This window comes from Mirounga angustirostris, unplaced genomic scaffold, assembly GCF_029215605.1.
Source record: "Mirounga angustirostris isolate CCGP_5_RB_7025 unplaced genomic scaffold, mMirAng1.0.hap1 SCAF_3, whole genome shotgun sequence".
Classification (NCBI taxonomy): domain Eukaryota; kingdom Metazoa; phylum Chordata; class Mammalia; order Carnivora; family Phocidae; genus Mirounga; species Mirounga angustirostris.
In genome coordinates, this window is record NW_026991711.1 from 152,428,751 (window position 1) to 152,449,158 (window position 20,408).

Here is a 20,408-nt window from a genome sequence, read left to right on the forward strand (position 1 = left end):
ATCCCCTGTAATATTTTTATCATAGGTATATCCCTTTATAGTGTTTTTCTTTTTCTACATGTGTATGTGTATATTCATAAAAACAAAAATAAAGCACTTTTTAAAAAAGATTTTATTTATTTGACAGAACACAAGTAGGCAGAGCAGTAGGCAGAGGGAGACGGAGAAGCAGGCTCCCCACTGAGCAGAGAGCCTGATGCAGGGCTTGATCCCAGGACCCCGGGATCATGACCTGAGCCAAAGGCAGACACTTAACCAACTGAGCCACCCAGGTGCCCCCAAAATAAAGCACTTTAAAAAGCAAGAGTGGTTTCATACTAGATGTGCTTTTTTCAAGGTTATTTTTTAATAGTGTGCCATGTACATTTAAGCATTTCATGTGTTTTAATTCATTCAAGAATTATGACTCACTGAGGTGTTGATGCTATTTATTACTCCCAATATACAGTGGGAAAATTGAGGCATAGTGAAGTTCAGTTACTTGCCCAAGGTCAAATAGCTAGTAAATGGTAGTTAGGAAATTTCGATGTACTTTAATACTACTATTCACTGTCTTTTGATACATGAATCTTTGTTTCCCTATATAGTTACTATAGAAGTATATTATTGGTTTGATAAGTAAATGACCTAAATGCATTCTTTCACCCTCTTTTCCCCCTGCCATAAAAGAACTGTAACAATATCTTACATAAAGAAAATAGATGTATGTTCACGGGAAATACCTATGCATCATAGAAAATGATATCAAGTATTTGAAATAATGCTATCGTTTTATATTTTATAGATAAGCCACACAATCCTATGGTAAATGCTGGAGCAATTGTTGTGACTTCATTAATAAAGGTAAAATGTTGACAATTCCTTTTAACCTAGTAAGTTTTTAAAAATAACTAAGGCATAAAGATGAATCTTGGATTAATTATGTAGAACTATGAAAAGTTTTGGTGTTAAAAAAATTAATCTTATGGTATAAAGCTAAAATTCTTATTTAAAAATAAATAATGTAATTTCAAGGACGAAATTAAAAACAGATGACTCATTGTAAGAGTTACTCAGTCACTCTTGACCTGAAGATCTGGCAAAAATTCAAAAAGAAGTCTCTGCTGAACAATAGGCACAGAGGTTTTTCTTCCTAAAGTTTTGATATTTTTTTCTTCCTTTTCCTTTTGGCTCTTTGAAAATGAACAGATGTAAACACAATTAAAAGCATTTTACTGTTAACTGTCATCAGCATATGTAGGAACAAATGTTCTGGTACTTTGTGTTAAGACAAAGTACATTTACCCTTGAACATTCTGAAGTCCTTTCTACTCTCAGGAGCTACATTCACAATTTTCATTTGAACTTCTTTCATTTGTTTTGCTTATTATCATAACTAAGTAAGACTTATTCCAATTATTAAGTTTTATTATTTTTCCTATGCTTTGTTTTACATTGTATGTTTTGATTTCGATTGTTTTAGTGTCTGGTTTGCCTTAATAATTGGAAGCTCTAATGTTGTTTGGAATAAGTATTTGAAAATGATATGAATGTGTGATACTGTTTAGATTTGTAATTTCTAATTATAAATTTCATTTATATTCAAATAAATCTCATTCATGTTTGGAACATTTATATACTTTCTTCAGTAAATCCGTGCTTATCTTTTCCAAGCATAAAAAAACATAACTACATGGCTTTTTAGATGCATTAGTGAGGACAGGATACCCTGGTTACACAAAGAATGTTTGGATATAAATTATGCCTTTGGCCCAATTAATAAAAACTTAACCTAATTTGTATACTAGAAATCCTCTTTCATGAATTTTATATGTTCATGAGAAAAGGCTTTAAAATAGAAGACTACTATGATAAGAATTCTGTATGTTTAGTTGTTATTTTAGCGTAAATACTTCGTAAGCATTGGCCCACTTAATCTTTTTAACTCTAGTGAGGTAGGTATTATAGCCAAGTATTATTCTTTAATGTAACTAATTTTAATAGACTGTGGAAATTTTTATTTGCCCATTATAACATCTAGCTATTCATGACTGTTCTACATAAGGTAAAAGTTGTCAGTTTGAGGTGAGAGAATATTTGTTGTAGAAAATTATATTACAAATCTGTGCTAGGCACAGTCCTTCCTTCAGGTAGCTTGCTTACCTTGTAGTGTGAGGTGGACACAAGTATGAATGGGTCCTGACGGTGAAATTCAGTAAACATTGTGATGAGAGAAAAGTCTCTTTAATAATTGTTTAGATTTGAACAAGTAACAAATTAGAGGTAAGGAAAGTTATGATAATATAACCTATGTATTAGTGCTTGATGAGAAAAGCACTAGAATGGTTCCAAAGCTTTTTTGGGTCTTCCCAGAAAAATGTTCACATACGGTGATTATAAAACTTTAAGGAGTTTACAGACCCTTTGAAAGCTGATCTGTGAATCCAAGTTGAAGAATTCTTACATTGGAGAAAGAATAACATAGCACACCAATAGTATTTTCAGGAAAGGGCATACGTAAATGATAAAAAGAAGCCTTCCTTAACTGCATGCACTTAAACATCTTTTGTTTAATGATTCATGGGTTTCATATACTACGCTGAAATGCTGCATGTGAGAAATGCATGTCTGGTCATATCACACCATCACTTCATCAGTTTCATTTCTCATGTTCAGTCATGAGCCATAAAAGTCACATTATATGAAACAGTGAAAAAAACACGTATACACAACATAAGTGTGGTTCAGTGCCCAACAGTGCAAAAATTTAACTGAGTCATCTTGTATTTATAAATTTGATCAGTGATTTTAAATATATAAACATTTTTAATTTACTGGCAAAGTTGAAAATGAGGCTTTGGGATATAGTTCATATTTAAGGTTACTTTCTTGGCATTTTTGTTTTGTTTTTAGAAGTGTTTCACAAATTTCTTTCTTTTTCTTTAATGAAGTTCATCTAAGTCTTGGAGGGGTATGTAATGTAATGTAATACTTCTTTAGACTTTTTTTTTAAAGAACTCAGAACTCCTCTAAAAATCTGTATGTTATCTGTGAAGGTTGTATGATCACATATTTATGAATTAGTAATTGAAATTGAGGTAACAAAACTATTGCCAGAAGGGTCTTCAAGTCCAGCCTTCTTACTTTATATAGATGAGGTGAAGAAACTGAGACTAGACAGGGACTGACAGCAGTAGAGTCGGGCTTGAGCTAAATCTGATGTGTTTGCTCTTCATTAGAATTCATTCTGCCATATTTAATGTAGGTGTTTGCTGTTTCTCTTGATGACATCTTTGTCTTACCTAGCATAGTTATATTGTCCAAAAAACAGAAGTTTTATTTTTTTAATTTTAACTTGTACAAAAGATAACAGTTTATTGGCTTAAAAGTCACATCTAATTTTAGTGGGTGTAATATGGTCATTCTTTGGACGTTAGTCAGTACCTGCTATCTGTAAGGAACTAATAACCCTTTTCTCAAGGAGCTTGCATTTGAGTACCCAAAGCGTGGATATTTTACCATGGCTACTAGATATAAATTTTGTTTTTTAGCTCTTTTAGTTGATGACCTTAAGGCTATTTTTTCTTTCAAACTTCAACTTTATTTGGTGCTATTAAAACATTCTCCTCATGTTAGTCTTCTCTCACCCTGCCCCAAAAAAATTAGTAGAGTCTTTAGTAAGACTCTTTATTTCTTAATTTTGTAGTATTGATATTTTTTCCTTGTAGGATTGGAGATGATCCTCAGGAAATGGGGGAACGAGGCAGAGCAAGTATTCAAAAGGATTAGCAGATTGTGGAAAAAAGGAGGATTTGGACAGAAGGAACCTGTTGCATAAATTCTTAACTACTAAACTTATAGGAAAACTCCAATATTTAAAATTTTAAACAAAGCTTATATAGGTAAATACCTTAAAAAAAAACCACAAATGTCATTTTGTACTTAAAATGCACATGATTTTAATAAACTATAAAATTAATATCCTTTCTTTTTCTTTGTGGTAACTACTAAGTTTAAAAGAATACTTTTTGATGCAGTTTGTTTTATCTGATGATGATAATATGGTTGCTTGATTTAAAAGGAAGAGTAAAAATAAATTTGAAAGGAGCACAGTTAACTCTGGATGAAATAGCAGTTACATATGTAATTTTTTTCTTTGCAGTGGTAAAAACTTCACCTAGTTTTAGTTTAAAAGTTAAGATCTTCGGATAACTTGAGGGTTAGGGTGGGAAAATGAGGATAACATAGTATGTTCTTCTGCTTTTTTATTTTAAAGGTAAAGAGTAAGTTACATTGTCTTCTGTGTTTTTGTCTCTCTTTATTCTAATAGTATTTTCCAGTTTTTGTCATTTGAAGAAGTCTGATTTTTTTAAAAATCAGAAGTATTTTTAAATTTAAAACATCAGATTTTTTCTTTTTAAAAGACAATTCAGTCATACTCCATGAAAATAAGATGAATTTAGTTAGTATGTATATAGTGCTCAATTTGGTTATGTTAGCAGCAACCTGTTGAATGTGCCTGTGAGCCACACTTTTAAGGTGATTTGTGGCTCTGGGGAGCATTGGATGATGTCTTGGATTTGGTGACTTTATCGTGTTAATTGTTTTATTCACTCCATGTTTATATCAGCTGAGTTCTTTGAGGTTTTTTTTTTTTAATGAAAGGCAGATAATTTGTTGCCAACAGAATTTTTCTCTTTATATTTAGGTTAATCTAGATAATACTAGATTTAGAACATTATTTTTTACCTGTAATATCTATTTTAAATCCTCCAAGTATTATTTAGCTTTAAAGCGTTTTCTGTGGCAAGATTAAAGAGTATTCTATAAAATCATTTTCAGTTATTTCTTTTTGCCTCTTTTATGCCTCTTTCCTCTGTGATCTCTAATTTTCAATTGGCTTTTACACCTCCATACTTTATGAATGGAATCAAGTGATTTACTTACAAAATAACTGATTAATGCATGGACTTCAAATGAATCATTTTTATACTAAATTTATTAGCATATGTCCCTGTTAACAGTAATATTTTCACCTGTGTTTTAATGTATAATATATAATTGAGTTCAGGATTATGTTGTAAAAACAGGCTATAAAAACACTCCAACATAGTTATATTAATTCTTTTAATAGCCAATGTTTAAAACTCTGTGCCTGTTTATCACATTTTCATTCATAAAATTTTCTTCAATGAAATGGAAATTCTTTAACTTAGTGTAGGAATGTTTACAGAGAAATTAATTTGTATACTTTTCTAGTCTCTCGATCTGATTACTACCCTTTTCAAACAAAACATGGTTTGCTTTTAAAAGTCATTTAATCTCCAGGATCCTGTAAGTCTTTAACATATGAAAATCCCTTTAGAAACTTCCTTTATCTCTACCCCCCTACAACTTAAATGTATATAATCAGTCACTCCTCACAATCACAGTGCAGCTCATTCTGCCCATGGGTCTTGTCCCCTTCTCTTAATAAAAACACTTTTTCACACCAAAAAAAAAAAAATTGGTGAATGGATTTGGTAAATATATTTTCTCCAATTTATTTTTTTAAGTTTTCCTACTGTACTTACTAAATATCACTGTAACTTTTTCTAAAATGAAAATAACATATCTAATAATGGTTGTACAGTGACTTAAAACTGGGATAAACATATCCCTGGTTATGGGAATTTTTTTCCTAGAGACAAAGGGACATTAATAGTTTTAAGACTATCAGTTTGCAAATCTCAGTTTTCATATATGTCTTGCTTAAAATTAGTCTGCCTTTGGTCCAGATTTCCTCCCAGTTTTCATAAGAAGGCATACTTCTCATGCGTCCCAAATTTTACTATGGTGCACTGCTTCAGGTTATAAAAGCCTCTTGGGCACCAACAAAAGAGAACATTTTGAAATATTAGAGTCAGTGGTATTGAGGGTATGAATCATTGTAAAGAGTGGGAACAGCCCTCTGTATTCTAGGTTGTTTCTAGGTCTTTGGTTTCAACAAAATGGACAGAGGATCTAATCAAGTTGTTAGTAAGAGCATTAAGTAGAATTTTTAAGGATGGATTGATTACTGTGTGACTTTTATATGTAAAGAACTGAGTGGTATTGCTATAACAAAACCTTTTCTATTTCTATCTACTCCTCTGTTGTCAGCAAGATTTCTCAACTCATACATCTGTAAAAATTTTAAATAGGAAGAGTAGAAAATAATCTACTTATATATGAACTAATTAAAAATCAATTACTATTTCAAAAAGAAAAGAATATTCTAAAGTAACAGTTGTAAATTAACATAGGACATTATTAACAAACATTTTTTTCTTTAACTTTTTATGAAAAATTTCAAACATATACAAAATAAACATGATAGTGTAACTAGCTCCCATGTACCCATTCCTGGGTTCTGATATTCATAACATCTCTTCTTCCACCCCTCTGTACCCCACTACTAGATAATGAGGATGGATTTTTTTTACAGTTTACATTTTTGCTTTTGGGGGGTTTACTCTCTTTTGTATGTGTATGTGTGCTTTTTCCCTCACATCTTTGCAAATAAACTTTATACAGTTATTTTTTTAGAAATTAAAATAACAGCATTTTGTAATGATTATTAGAGCCCATATATCCCTGGGGTGCACAGAATCTTCCCAAGAGATATAGGGGCAAATATATTTTATTGACTTAAATAATACTATTTCCAGGGTAGATACTAAGAATAAACATTAATCAAGTGCTTTTACTTTTAAATGGGGAAGTTTTGGGGAAAAACTTTCTTGGGTCAACAAAAATCAGTGAGATACTTTATTTTGCTTGTTTATATAATCTGCCTAGGACGTTTCAAGTAGCTTATCCAAAATGTTATATAATGATTGACATTGGTAAATACCAGTTTTTTAAAAACAGCATAGAAGCAAAACTCAATTGTGCTTTAATTTAGTAAGCTACAAAGTAGACCAAGCATGTGACCATAGTCTAGAGTTGGAAGGTTTTTTTTTTCTTTTTATTAAACATGACAGCTAAATAAAGAAAATTGTATTTGTTCTGTAGGGCACAGTTTAGGTCAGAGAATGAAAGTTCAGTATAACTTGTCTATTTTACATTGATTAATTGTATAATGGTAATTATACATGTAACATCCCAATGCAAATGCTGACATCCTTTTCCAAAAGAGTTGTTCTTTTTTTTTTTTTTTTTTTTTGTGCTTTCTCAAAGGTTAAAAAGGTTTTTGTGGTTTAAATGTTGTTACATATTTTACAGCATTAGGATCTATGGAATATTTTGACAACTGCAACAGTTCAATGAAGTTGGTAATTTCTTCTTTTAATTATTTTTCATTGAACAGCTTTGGAGTTACATTTCTACATTTTGAATTCTGGTGTATTATAAGGAAAGAAAACTTAAAATATGTCAAAAGGCACTTTAGGGAAAATAGATAGTGATTACAATATGGCTGTAGCTAAATTATTCTTATCTTGTTTAAGCTTTGTTAATGCCTAATTTTGATGAAATAGTGTGTTCTTTTCAGCTACTGATTGTATATGTGATTGACATCCTTTCTTTAAATAAGTTGATTTGTAAGGTTTTACAGATTATCAGCCACATCCTAGTCCACTTGTAAAGTGGAGAATGAACCTGGCTTTATTCAGTTAAATAATTCTCTGGTACAGGTTTTCCCCTCATAATAAAATTTTAAAGTGTAATGTTTTGGAATTTTTGAGGGTAAAGTTAAGAAATTTGTTTTTAAATTTTTAGTTGTCAAATTATTTTAAACCTGTTTTAAAAATTAGAGATGTATTGTTTCTATTGGGTGCACATCACCAATTAATACGTTTGATTTCAGATCTACATCTTACTGCTTTGTAAACTTCGCCGAGGTAAAATGAAACCATTTGGCTACTTGAACTGATCTACGTTACATAGGTTTTTCCTACTGACATTTGCAGTAGCTAACATATCAGAAATAGAAGTCATGAAACAATACATCTTCCATGCTCTGAATTGGCATAATGCTAAATTCAAATGTAGCTAATTTTTTAGAGACTATGGAATATATATTTTTTTAGTTCAAGAATTGTTAAAACAAATGAGATAGATGTTAAAGGTAGAGCTTTCTTTACACTAGCAAAATGTATTCAGAATGTTTGCATATACTAGAATTATAAAAGATTAGTTAGTTTTGCAACATAACTCATTTTTCTAACTCTAATGCTGGTTTAAGGTTATTTTAAAAATATAAGTAGATTGTTCTTAATTAAAAACCATAATTTATAAATACTCAATTCTTTTCTAAGGGTGAAACTTTATTTTAAGTTTTTTTAAAATATGAAATTAAATAACATACGTTCTAGAATATTATGTGTTGTCATGAAAGATAAGGGGACTTGGGGTAACTAAAATTCTGTAACTTTGGGTTGGGTAAAGATATACTTAAAATAAAGCATTCCCTTTGTAATTCAGATCCATTCTCAACATATTGGTATTAAAAAAAAGAACATGTAAAAAGTTTATGTAAATATTAAATTATTTTAGAGTATTTCCTAGTCTTAAAAGTACTAATGTACAATATATTAATTGTAATGATAGCAGTTTGGAATTTTGATATTATATTCACTTAAAACTTAACTGTAGAGTGATGCTTATATTAACATTTATGTCTCATTTCTTTGCAGCAAGGAGTGAATAATGCTGAAAAATTTGACTATGTAAGTGCAATATGGAATTCAGTTTTCATGTTATATTTATATTCCTTATATATTTGTTTTTTGACTACTAATACTTTCTAATTTTGGTTTATAGGTGATGCAGTTTTTGAATAAGATGGCTGGCAATGAATATGTTGGATTCAGTAATGCGACGTGAGTCTGATTTATGACTTACTTTTTTTATAATAGGCCAGGCCTCTTTAAATTAACAAAAATAACTAGATTATAGAATTCTGTTTTAAATACTGTCTTGTCCCTCCCCTCTACCTCCCTCTCCCCGCTTTCTCTATATTATAATACACAGTGTACTTAGAATTAATCTGTTCTCCCTTGTTGAATCTAGGGCTTACTTCAGTGAATAAATAAATGCTTTAAACAGTTTTGATAAACTTCTTGTGGGTAATTATAGAATTAGAAAGGAATCCAACTTTACCTTAAATTACTAATAGTTAAGGATGCCTGGATGGCTCAGTCTGTTAAGTGTCTGCCTTGGGCTCAGGTCATGATCCCAGGGTCCTGGGATTGAGTCCAGCATTGGGCTCCTTGCTCAGCAGGGAACCTGCTTCTCCCTCTGCCTGCCACTCCCCCTGCTTGTGTTCTTTCTCTCTCTGATAAATAAATAAAGTCTTCAAAAAAAAAAATTACCGATACAGTTATTCAGTTTTTTCTTTGCCTGTAATACATATTTTACCTCTTTTTTTTTTTTAAGATTTTATTTATTTATATATTTTGAGAGAGAGAGAGCGTGTGTGAGCCGGGGTAGAGGATGGAGAGCAGAGGGAGAGGGACAAGCTGACTCCAGGCTGAATGAGCAGCCCATTACTGGGTCGATCCCCACAACCCTGAGATCATGACCTGAGTAGAAACTAAGAGTCAGACGCTTAACTGCCTGAGCCACTCAGATGCCCCTGTCTTACCTCTCTTAATTTCTCTGCCTAGCTAAGTTGACTTTCACCCCAATTTTTTATTTTGAAATTGGCCAGTCTACAGAAAAGTCGAAATAATAAACAGTGAATATCTGGGTATCTTTCACCTATATTTTCTGATTAATATTTTGTCTCATTTGCTTTTCCTCAACCTCTTTCTTTAAATAGAAGTGTTTAAAAACATGTGTATCTCTCTATATATGTACATATATGTAAATATACATGTATATGTTGGGATTTTTTCCCTGAACTAATAGAAATAAAGTTATAGATATCACAACATTTCACCCTTAAATAACTCAACATGTGTATTCATAAGGACATTCTCCTACATAACCACAATACCATCAACATATTTAAGATCATTAACATTAATTTAAAAATATCATTAATATGTAAATGTCCCCAACTGTCCCTTAAATGCCTATTACAGCCTTTTTCCCCAGGAATTAATCAAGGTTCATACAATACATTTATATAAGTCTCTCTTGCTTTATTAAAATAGAAGAGTACCCCTGCTCTGTACCCTTGCTTTATAAAATTTTATTAAATGGCTTTTTTTGGAAGTGTCAATCACTTGTTTTACAAAGTAGAAATTAACTAATTTTCTCTGTGAAGGACCAGATAGTAAATATTTCAGACTTGTGGGCCATATAGACTCTGTTGCAACTACTCATCTCTACTATTTTGGTAGGAAAGCAGCCATAGACAACATGAGGTGATCTTCCAAGAAACTTTATTTCTAAAAACAGGCAGTAGGCTGCATCTGGCTATAGTGGATATTCTCCATTTTGAATAGGTCTGGTTGTTTCCTGTGGTTAGATAAAGCTGAAACAGTTTTGACATGACTACTAACTAAGTGACGCTTTGTACTACATGTTTCAGGAGGCAAAAATTTTCAGGTTGTTGTACCAACTTTTATTCATCAGCTTAAGTATCTTTTCCCAGAAGTTTTTCATGAATCTCATCTCACCTCTCTTCTGTGGTCTCATATTACCATATTTAATTGAGCTTACTCTGTGTCTCTCTGCCCCATCACCGCTATTAGACTCTGATCTCCTTTAGACCTGGATAGAATATCTTCCAATTCATTTTTGTATTCCTGTTACCTGGTAGATAATAGGCACTTGATTTAGTGTTTGTTGCACAGAGGTATATGCTAGGCATTGTGATAATTGCTGAGTAGTTACTACACTATGTTGATTTTTTTTTTAAAGGTATGGCAAGTGGATAAGTTTATTTTCAAGAGCTTTTCCACATTCAGCATTGTTTTTCTGACCATAAGAACATTAAAATGTATAGGTAGGGGGGACTGCCACCCCCCACTCCATGATCGATAATACAGTGTGTCACCCACAGTTCCTCTTTTGTCAGCAGCCTTCTGGACTCTTGTAGGTTGATTTCTCAAATGTACTGCAAATTAAATCTGTCTAAATTAAAACTCATTTTCTTTCTTCTCAAACTGCCCTTTGCTGCAGGGTTCCCATCAGTTGGTATCACGATCCTTTCAGTAGACTGCATTAGAAATCTAGAGTTTTGTACCAGACTTCATTCACCCTGTTTCTCCTCTTTCCCATCAAGTTGGAAGATTTGCTGAACTGCTCTCATGTTTGATCATACCTGTCCTTCCATTCCTATCACCACTACCTAAGTTCAGGCTTTCGGTGGCTCTTATTACTCCGGTCTCCTAATAGCATCAGTCATCCTTTCTTTTTTCCCTTTCCCAAACTGATGTCAAGTTATCCTTCTAAAATGTAGATCTGACAAGGTAATTTGATTGAAAGCCTTGAAGCTTTCATTTTGTTGGCAATCAGGAGCCATTTTTAGCATTTATCAGTCTTGATAATGTGGTCCTAGTCTCCCTTGTTAGTTTGATGTTTCTCCACTCTTCTCCATGAACCCTATTTCCCAGATACATCAGAATATGTGCCATTCTTCTTTTTTTTTTTTTTGCCTAGTTCTTTTAAGAATATGTGCCATTCTTCAATGAAGTCCTGTCTTTTATACTTTTTAACTTTGTTCTTGCTACATGGAATTTGCCACTGTCTAGGCTTCCCCCTGAAATCTGTTAATCTAACAAATGCTGAAAGGCCCATTTCATGTGTCCCTCTCTCAGTGAAATTTCCTCAGTTGGAATTGATTATTGTACTTTTGGAGGATCCAGAGATTCTGCAACTTCTTAGTATATTTTTTAATGATGGAATATTTGATAATTTTAAAATTAGCTTCTTTATTCATAAAATATGAAGATTAGAAAGGGCCTAGCTCATTTCAGTCCTTTTATAGCTGAGGAAGTTAAGGCTAAAAGAATTGTCACTTAAATAACTTCCCCAAGACACATAGCTAGCCTATTGACAGAACTGGGATTGGAACCTAGCAATCTTGACTCTTAGGTCAATGTGTTCTTTATACTTTACTTTGCTATACAAATTAAACTACAGAACAATCATACTCTTACAGAAAATAAGTAAATAGAGCAATTTTCTTTTCTTCCTAGGTTTCAGTCTGAAAGAGAAAGTGGAGATCGAAATTTTGCAATAGGATATTACCTAAAAGAAAAAAAGGTTTTTTGAATTTTTATTTCTATTTCAAATTATTTTATTTCCTAAATTACATTAAGATGTATGTTAAGAACTCAGCAACAGATTTTAAGCAACTACCTATTACTAGTTAAGGTACAGAAGTTTTCGCAAAACACTCTTTTGAGTTAATGGTATCAAAATGTTAATATTATTAAATCGATTTAGTATCTGGCAGTATTCAAATATTTGACTAGTTTTATTAATGCAAGTTTTGCTTAAGGATTAGCCCATTTTTCCAAAAGTGTAATGCCAGACTATTGTTGATTACATTTGATTTTTAAATTTTAAGAGGGTGGTCCAGTAACTTAGTTTATGAATTATGAATCAGTTTATCATTGTTAAACTAGTATTTAGAAATCTGTATGTGATGTACTTTTACTTTATTGTTCTTCATTATTTCATGTTTATACTGTTTATAGGTTATGTGCTATTTTCTCAAGATGAAACATTTGTGTACATTTTAAATTTAATCTTTATGTGTCTTTTACATATGTGCATATATACTTGTTTTTAATTGCCTTTCTGTTTTTCCAGTGTTTTCCAGAAGGCACAGACATGGTTGGTATATTAGACTTCTATTTCCAGGTAATTTACTTTAACTCTATGAATTTTATATATAAATGGGCATGTCACATTTTGCAGAATATAGATATCTGTGAAATCATGGCTCCTGGCTAAGATAAAATACATTTACCATTGACCTTCCAAAAAAAAGATAATTTCATGTCTTTTTCTCCTAAAATGTCATGCCTCAGAATGTAATAGAGAGTTTTTTTCTGTAAAAACATATTTAAGAAGTGTCAAAAATGATGTATAACTCCAGGCTTGTTCTTATTATAAACTAAGCGATTTCTTAGCTTTTCAATTTTGTTTGGAGGATTTATTTGTTTCTTTATCAGACGGTTCATACTCAGCATCTTAAAGAGGCAGTTTCTTGGTTGGTTTAATTCATTTTTGCAATGTCATATGGTGGGTTTTTTCTAACTTAAAGAGGGTTTTTTCTAACTTCTAACTCTAAACATTCATAAGGGAGGTGGGTCATTCATATAATCTGCTATAGTTATAGAATGCAGTTTTATTTATTTTTTTTATTTTATTATGTTATGTTAATCACCATACATTACATCATTAGCTTTTGATGTAGTTAGAACTCAGTTTTAAATAGCCTTCCTGGGCATCCCTTTTTTCTCCCTGTGTTTTCATTTCAGTTCATTCCTACAGATATAATAACATTGGTGCCTCTGATGGGATATAATGTCAAGCCACATAATAACAAATTAATTGTTATTGGTTTCTAGTTAACCTTACATTTGTCTGTCTTTACTTTTGAAGAAGTGCTTGAATTTCAAATTTGTAGTAATCTTCAAGAATATGTAAGGGAGGTTGATAATGAAGTAGATTTTGATGGCAGTTTGTCATCTGCCAATGTGAAGAACTGTGAATTGAGAATCCAGACTATCAATATAAAATCAAGGTCTAATCTGGCCACTTTTTAGCCATGTGACCTAATTTCAATTACTTAGACCTAGTTTCATTATGTGTAGCACATGCTTGCCCTAACTTTCTGCGTTACCTTGAAGATAATATGAGATGATGTGTGTGAAATTCCTTTGAAGCTATAAGGTGTTAACATAAAATACAGCGTCATAGTTACTTTTATCCAGTAGCCCTATTTTCCCCCTGCCCATATGAATTTCTTCCATACATTAATGCTTCTTTTCCTTTGGTGTACATACTTGAGTTTGGCTGTTACAGCCTAGGTGCTACTAATCTACTGTGAAGTGTCTGCACTTCTGGGCAAAAATCAAGAGAAGGCCATAGAAGCCTTACGTTTTTGGAGAAGGGCTGTATGTAATTGAACATCCATCAGGGTATCAGGAAAGTACTCTCAAATTGGGATTTGTAAAGTTAGTAGTATATCATCTTATGACAAACAAAATTCCAATTAATACTAAGGATTAAATTGGGAAATGATCATTGGAATTTAAATCTATTTTAGAAAGACTTTCATGATTAAATCTACTATAAGGCTTTGCTGTCTGGGTCAGTATAGTAAGTAGGTTTTGTAGTTTTGAAGAAATAGGGAAGAGATTTTAATATAAATAAACAAAAGTAAATGTCAGTCAAAAAGTGGTTCTCAGTCAGTTTCCTAATACACTATAGCTAATTAGTTTTCCTTCTTACTGTTCCAGACCCCTTTTGTGCCTCTTGTACAGTCTTGAAGTATGAATAAGGAAAGCTTGCAAGTTGAGAACCTAGTCTTTCTCTCCTGCTCCCTCTTCCATCCTCTTTCTCCTCTCCTTTCTCCCCTACCCCCCACAGTTTGGTTGCTGTTAAGGAAAAATAAAATGGAGCATATTTATTGTTTCAGTTTTATGAGTAATTTTGGGTTTGCTATGATAAGGTGTTTCCATTATTTTGATTATATTTAAATGCAAAAATTTCAAACTATATTGTACTTGGACTTTGCCTTCTTTATTGATCATAATTTATCCAGCAGCCATAATCAGTATCAAATAAGTATTTGAATATTAATAAGTGCATTTTGATTTAGGCACACAGAATATCCAGGCTAGAGCAATCTTAGAGTTTTCTTCCCTTAATTTTTTGCATGTTGCTACATAGGGATGCTGAGCTTTGCTATAGTGAAATGTTAGGCATTTAGCATTTTTTTCCTTAAGTGGCAATTTCTCACGTAGATGCTATTTATCATACTGATGTCTGTTGCTTTATCTTAAAACTATATCATGGCTCCTTTTTCTTTTGATTTAAAAATAATTGTTAGTGTATCCAACAGAAAGTATTAATATTTAAACAACTTTTAATATCACTTGGGGCAATTACAAATCTTAGTGCTTAGGGGCTGGCTCTTCCTATCCTAGTTTTGCCATTAGAAGATTAGGTGACTGGGCAAATCAGGATAAACCATAAAGGGGCTTGAACTTTGTTCAAATTAAAATCTTTGGAATATTATCAAGTTATATTAAAATAATCCCCTTGGAAGAAAGATTTCAGATCTGTATGAAATACTAGATGAAACAGATTTCCTTAGAAGTCAACTGCAGTACAAAAATTAATGTGAACCCAGATTTTCAGACAGTTTTTTTCTTCCTTTTAGCTATGCTCCATTGAAGTAACTTGTGAATCAGCCAGTGTGATGGCTGCAACACTGGCTAATGGTGGTTTCTGTCCAATTACTGGTGAGAGAGTACTGAGCCCTGAAGCAGTTCGAAATACACTGAGTTTGATGCATTCCTGTGGCATGTATGATTTCTCAGGGCAGTTTGCTTTCCATGTAAGTAATTGTTTAATCTTAATTTTCTACTGCGAGGAACTAGTCTGGACTAGTTCTTTTAAAAATATAGTTTGAACTTTGGTTCTAAAGCTGCACATTAATTTTTGAGAGAGAGACTTGTTTTCAAGGTTAATTTGTTACAGACTTGGTAAGAAATAGAGTTAAGCAGCCTACCAGATATTCTTTTTTTTTTTTTTTTTAAGATTTTATTTATTTATTTGAGAGAGAGACAGGGAGCATGAGCAGGGGGAGGGGCAGAGGAAGAGGGAGAAGCAGACTCTCCGAGGAGCAGGGAGCCTGAAATGGGGCTTGATCCCGGACCCTGAGATCATGACCCGAGCCAAAGGCAGACGCTTAACTGACTGAACCACCCAGGCGCCCCTCTACCAGATATTCTTAAGAACTTGAAGTTTAATTTATAGAACCTCATCACTTCTACTTATAAGGCATTCCAAAGTACAAGGTTAGTATAGACCTCTTTGCTTTTCCTTGTTAATATTTAGCATTATGGTGATTATGTACCTCAAGAATTCCTTAAGTTCAGAAGGAGCACATAATTGTGATGTTTAACATCTATGGTTATTGTCATAGATATTTTAAAGTACTTAAAGTATATTTAACAAAAATATACTGCTTTAAGCTCTGTTGTGCACTTGTGAGCATTTTTGTACACTTGTGAAATGTATAGGCTTTCTAACTCATTCTGCTTATGTGAAGACATAATGCCCTAAAAAAATTTTTATTTGAAAATTTTAAAACAGAAAAACAGAGAAATGCATTTAATGTTACCCACTACTCAACTTCAGTAATTATCAATACATGATCAATATTGTTTATCTTTATTCCCCACCCTTGCTGTAGTTTAATATGTAATTCTAAATGATAAGGACGTCTTTAAAAAACCGTAGCAGCATTATTGCATTTAAAAAGATTAATAGCATCAAAATATTTAGTGTTCAGATGATCTGGATTGTCTTATAAATTATTATTTTCTATAATAATAGACTTGGGATGCAAATAAAGGCCATACACTGTGATTGGTTTTATCTCCCTTTATTATTATGTTCAAAATCTATGTTCTTCCCCTTGACCTCTCTTTTTTCTTGTTATTTTTAGTTGATAAAACTGGGTCATTTATCCTGTATAGTTTCTCACAGTATAGATTTTGTTTATTGCATCCATACCATTGTCCCTTGTATCTTGTATTCCTGGTAAATTGGTATATCCCATTCAGGTGATTTTTTTTTTTTTCCTCTTGGGTTTTGTGCAAGATTATTTCTAGGATAGGTAGTCAATGTTGGAATGTTAGTAAGCCATTAATGAATACTGCCCTGATGATATTAATATATTGTCTTTTATCACAGTTATTGTCAAGTGTTGCATAATGCAAACTTAAGTTTTGAAGAGGATTAATTTGAATTACCATCTTATTTCTATTCCTCAGACAATTCTCTGACAGTATACCACAGAGAATCTTTTAAGAAGATATAATTTCTCATTGTTCTCTAGTCATAGAATATTTTTTCCAAGTAATTTTTTATACTTTAATACATGTTTATTATAGAATTAAAAAATATAGACCAAAAGACTAAAATAAAAACATGCGTAGCCCCACAATTTAGATGTAATTTACTTTAATCCTTAGAGTATATCTTTTCAAATTTTTCTATATTCAAACATATCTCAACTGTTTAATAGTGTTTTCTCATTTATTGTATTATAAACATGTTGAAAAATACTTTTCTACATTTGTAATGTTAGAATTCTACTGTGTGTATGTAAACCATAATTTTTAAACCAGTTCCCTTATTGTTGGACATAACTTTTCTTTTTTTAAAATGTTAACATGAATATCCTTTTTTTCAAATTATTTTCAGGTTGGTCTTCCTGCAAAATCCGGAGTTGCTGGGGGCATTCTTTTAGTTGTCCCCAATGTCATGGGCATGATGTGCTGGTCTCCTCCTCTGGACAAGATGGGCAACAGTGTTAAGGGAATTCATTTCTGTCATGTAAGTGTATTTTCTTACTGAAAATAATGGTCACATAAGTGGAACCATCCAATGATACAGTTTTTTCCATTTTAATTCCTATATAGTTAAAATACAATGATGTATTAGTTTCAGGTGTACAATATAGTGGTTCAACAATTCTATACATTACCCAGTGTTCATCGTGATAAGTGTACTCTTAATCCCCTTCACCTGTTTCACCCATTCCCCTACCCACCTCGCTGGTAACCAGCAGTTCTCTGTAGTTGAGTCGGTTTTTGGTTTATCTCTTTTTTCCCCCCCTTTGTTTTGTTTCTTAAATTCTACATGCAAGTGAAATGATGTGGTATTTGTTCTTCCAGTCCATGAGCATGGAATGTCTTTTCCATTGCTTTGTGTCGTCTTCAGTTTCTTTCTTCAGTGTTTTATAGTTCAGAATACAGGTCTTTCACCTCTTTGGTTAAGTTTATTCCTAGGTATTTTATTATTTTTGGTGCAATTATAAATGGGATTGTTTTCTTACTTTCTGTGGTTTCATTATTAGTGTGTAAAAATGCATTGGATTTCTGTATATTGATTTTGTATCCTGTGATTTTACTGGATTCATTTATCAGTTCCAGTAGTTTTTGGTGGAGTCTTTAGGGTTTTCTATATAGAGTATCATTTCATCTGCAAATAGTGAAAGTTTTACTTCTTCATTACCAATTTGGATGCCTTTTATTTCTTTTGTTGTCTGATTGCTGTGGCTAGGACTTCTAGTACTATGTTGAATAAAAGTGGACATCTTGTTCTTGACCTTAGGGGAAAAGCTCTCAAGTTTTTTTCCCTATTGAGTATGGTTTTAGCTGTGGGTTTTTCATATAAGGCTCTTTATTGTGTTGAGGTATGTTCCCTCTAAACCCACTTTGTTGAAGGTTTTTATCATGAATGGATGTTGTATGATAATGATCATGTAAGTGGAACCATCCAGTGATTCTATTTTTTTTACTCATTTCAGTAGTTTATTGATTGTTGGCATTCTGCCTGCCTGTCTGCCAGTTACTGGGGTAGCCGTGGAAGTACACATAGAGGAGCTTTAAATTGCTTCTATCAGACAGCTCCCATATACTCATTCCCACAGAAAATTACATTTGAAACTGATGTTTTAATTGTCATGGTTTTAAATAGTTTTCAGTTTCTGAAAGCTCAGCTAAAGTTATTAAACTTGGAAAGGTTTAAATTTAAAGCCCAACATAAATTAAGATTATTATAGTTTATTGTATCATCATTTAATCTGCATGTTTGAATATCTTTATCCATAAACTACCTTGAAAAGTCTCTTTTTTGAGGACATAAGCACTGCAAAATAAAATTGTTACTACTGTTGATTAGTTCACTATTTTATGTTGTTACCCAAGTTTGCTAATATTTCAGCTTCTGGTTTTATGTACATTTACTACTTCATGGAATCTCTATTGAGTGCCATAATTTTTCTGCAAACTTTCTCAGTTAAAATTCTGACTTATTTTTCAGTTTTTTATATTTTACAAAAACTAGAGGATGACGTTGGATTGCTTATAGATTATAATAGATTATAACCGGAATATTGATTTATATTTTTGTGTTGCTTTATGGTTATTTGATAGAATAGTTCTTTCATATGGCTTGTTACTATAGTACCCATTTTATAGGAAATGAAAGTTAAACAATTTGATGGTTGAGCCCTAGGGTCATGCTCGTAAGCAGTGTTCTCAAAATTTTTATCCATGTCTTCTCATTCTCATTTCAGTTCTCTTCTTGATGCATCATGCCGCTTTATTAGCATGCAGTGGTATTTTCCATGAGATAGTAGTTAAGTTGGACAATATTAGTGTGATTTGTTAAAATATGAAAAAACAATGGCCAATGAATAGCCAGTTTCTTACACCTGTTCTGTTTATTTACAGGATCTTGTTTCTCTCTGTAATTTCCATAACTATGATAATCTGAGACACTTTGCAAAAAAACTTGATCCTCGAAGAGAAGGTGGTGATCAAAGGGTAAGCAAAATTCTTATTTAGATTATTATGTAATATTTTTCTAAGAGAAAGAAAATGAGATTCACCTGTTTGAATAGAACTTAGTTTAATTGTTAGTGGCCTCATATATTTGCTAATCACAAATGAGTATACACAAGTTGTTGACATTTTTACCCTGGACATGGTAGTATATAGATATTGCTGTTTTATTTAAATTTAAACTGGTTAGCCTAGCAGCAGAGTTTCCCCACCACCCATTTTCCTGCTATTTTAAGCAATATTTTTATGAATTGATTCTGTTAAAAAGAAAAAAGAATTGATTCTGTTCCAAGAAAGCAACATTGGAGAGTGCTAGCTACATGCTATAAAAGAAAGCCTTGTTTTTACTCTTAATATTTGTCAGTTATAGTCTTGAAGTTTATTTTGATGTGGATGGATATATAAATGGGAAAGGGATTTATAGTATTAGTGAAAGACCTTTCAAAGCCTCATAGTAAGTTTTAGTGGCCACTACCAATGAAATACTTTTCTTTAAAAAGTGTTTAATATAGAATTCTTGACACTCTTAAAGTAATATTTATTTATCAGTGTGTTTGGCTTCATATTATTGCACATATATACTTTTTTAGAGCTAATATTTAAGAGTCAGGACTTAAATTTCAGGAACAGGATTTTTTGTCTTCATAGTTATTCACTGGAACAAGGACTTGCTTTGAGTTTTAATTAAATTCTTTTACATCCCATCTGGATGTTTATAGTAAATAACTAATTAGACTTGAAGCTAATATGAAGCACTTATATAAGTAGAAATTATTTTTATGCATAGTAAGAAAATTTTCCTATTGTTCCAATCAAAGTAACTTCTAATAATATGAGAATTATACAAAGCCAACAGAATAGAAACTTCCATGAGAGTCAACATGAGTAACATGGAACAAAACATCAAATGGT

At 32.0% G+C, this 20,408-nt stretch overlaps 1 protein-coding gene across 3 annotated transcripts in view; it reads left to right on the forward strand.

Annotated features, from left to right (window-relative positions):
* GLS (glutaminase) overlaps positions 1 to 20,408 on the forward strand; it is a 76,908-nt gene that overhangs the window by 27,901 nt on the left and 28,599 nt on the right. For all 3 annotated transcript variants that reach the window (XM_045868326.3, XM_045868327.3, XM_045868328.3), the window contains exons 7-14: positions 785 to 843; positions 8,637 to 8,669; positions 8,764 to 8,822; positions 12,093 to 12,159; positions 12,712 to 12,762; positions 15,296 to 15,472; positions 17,350 to 17,481; positions 19,386 to 19,478. In XM_045868326.3, coding sequence (XP_045724282.2) covers positions 785 to 843; positions 8,637 to 8,669; positions 8,764 to 8,822; positions 12,093 to 12,159; positions 12,712 to 12,762; positions 15,296 to 15,472; positions 17,350 to 17,481; positions 19,386 to 19,478 — 671 coding nt within the window. The remainder of the gene's footprint in view (positions 1 to 784; positions 844 to 8,636; positions 8,670 to 8,763; positions 8,823 to 12,092; positions 12,160 to 12,711; positions 12,763 to 15,295; positions 15,473 to 17,349; positions 17,482 to 19,385; positions 19,479 to 20,408) is intronic.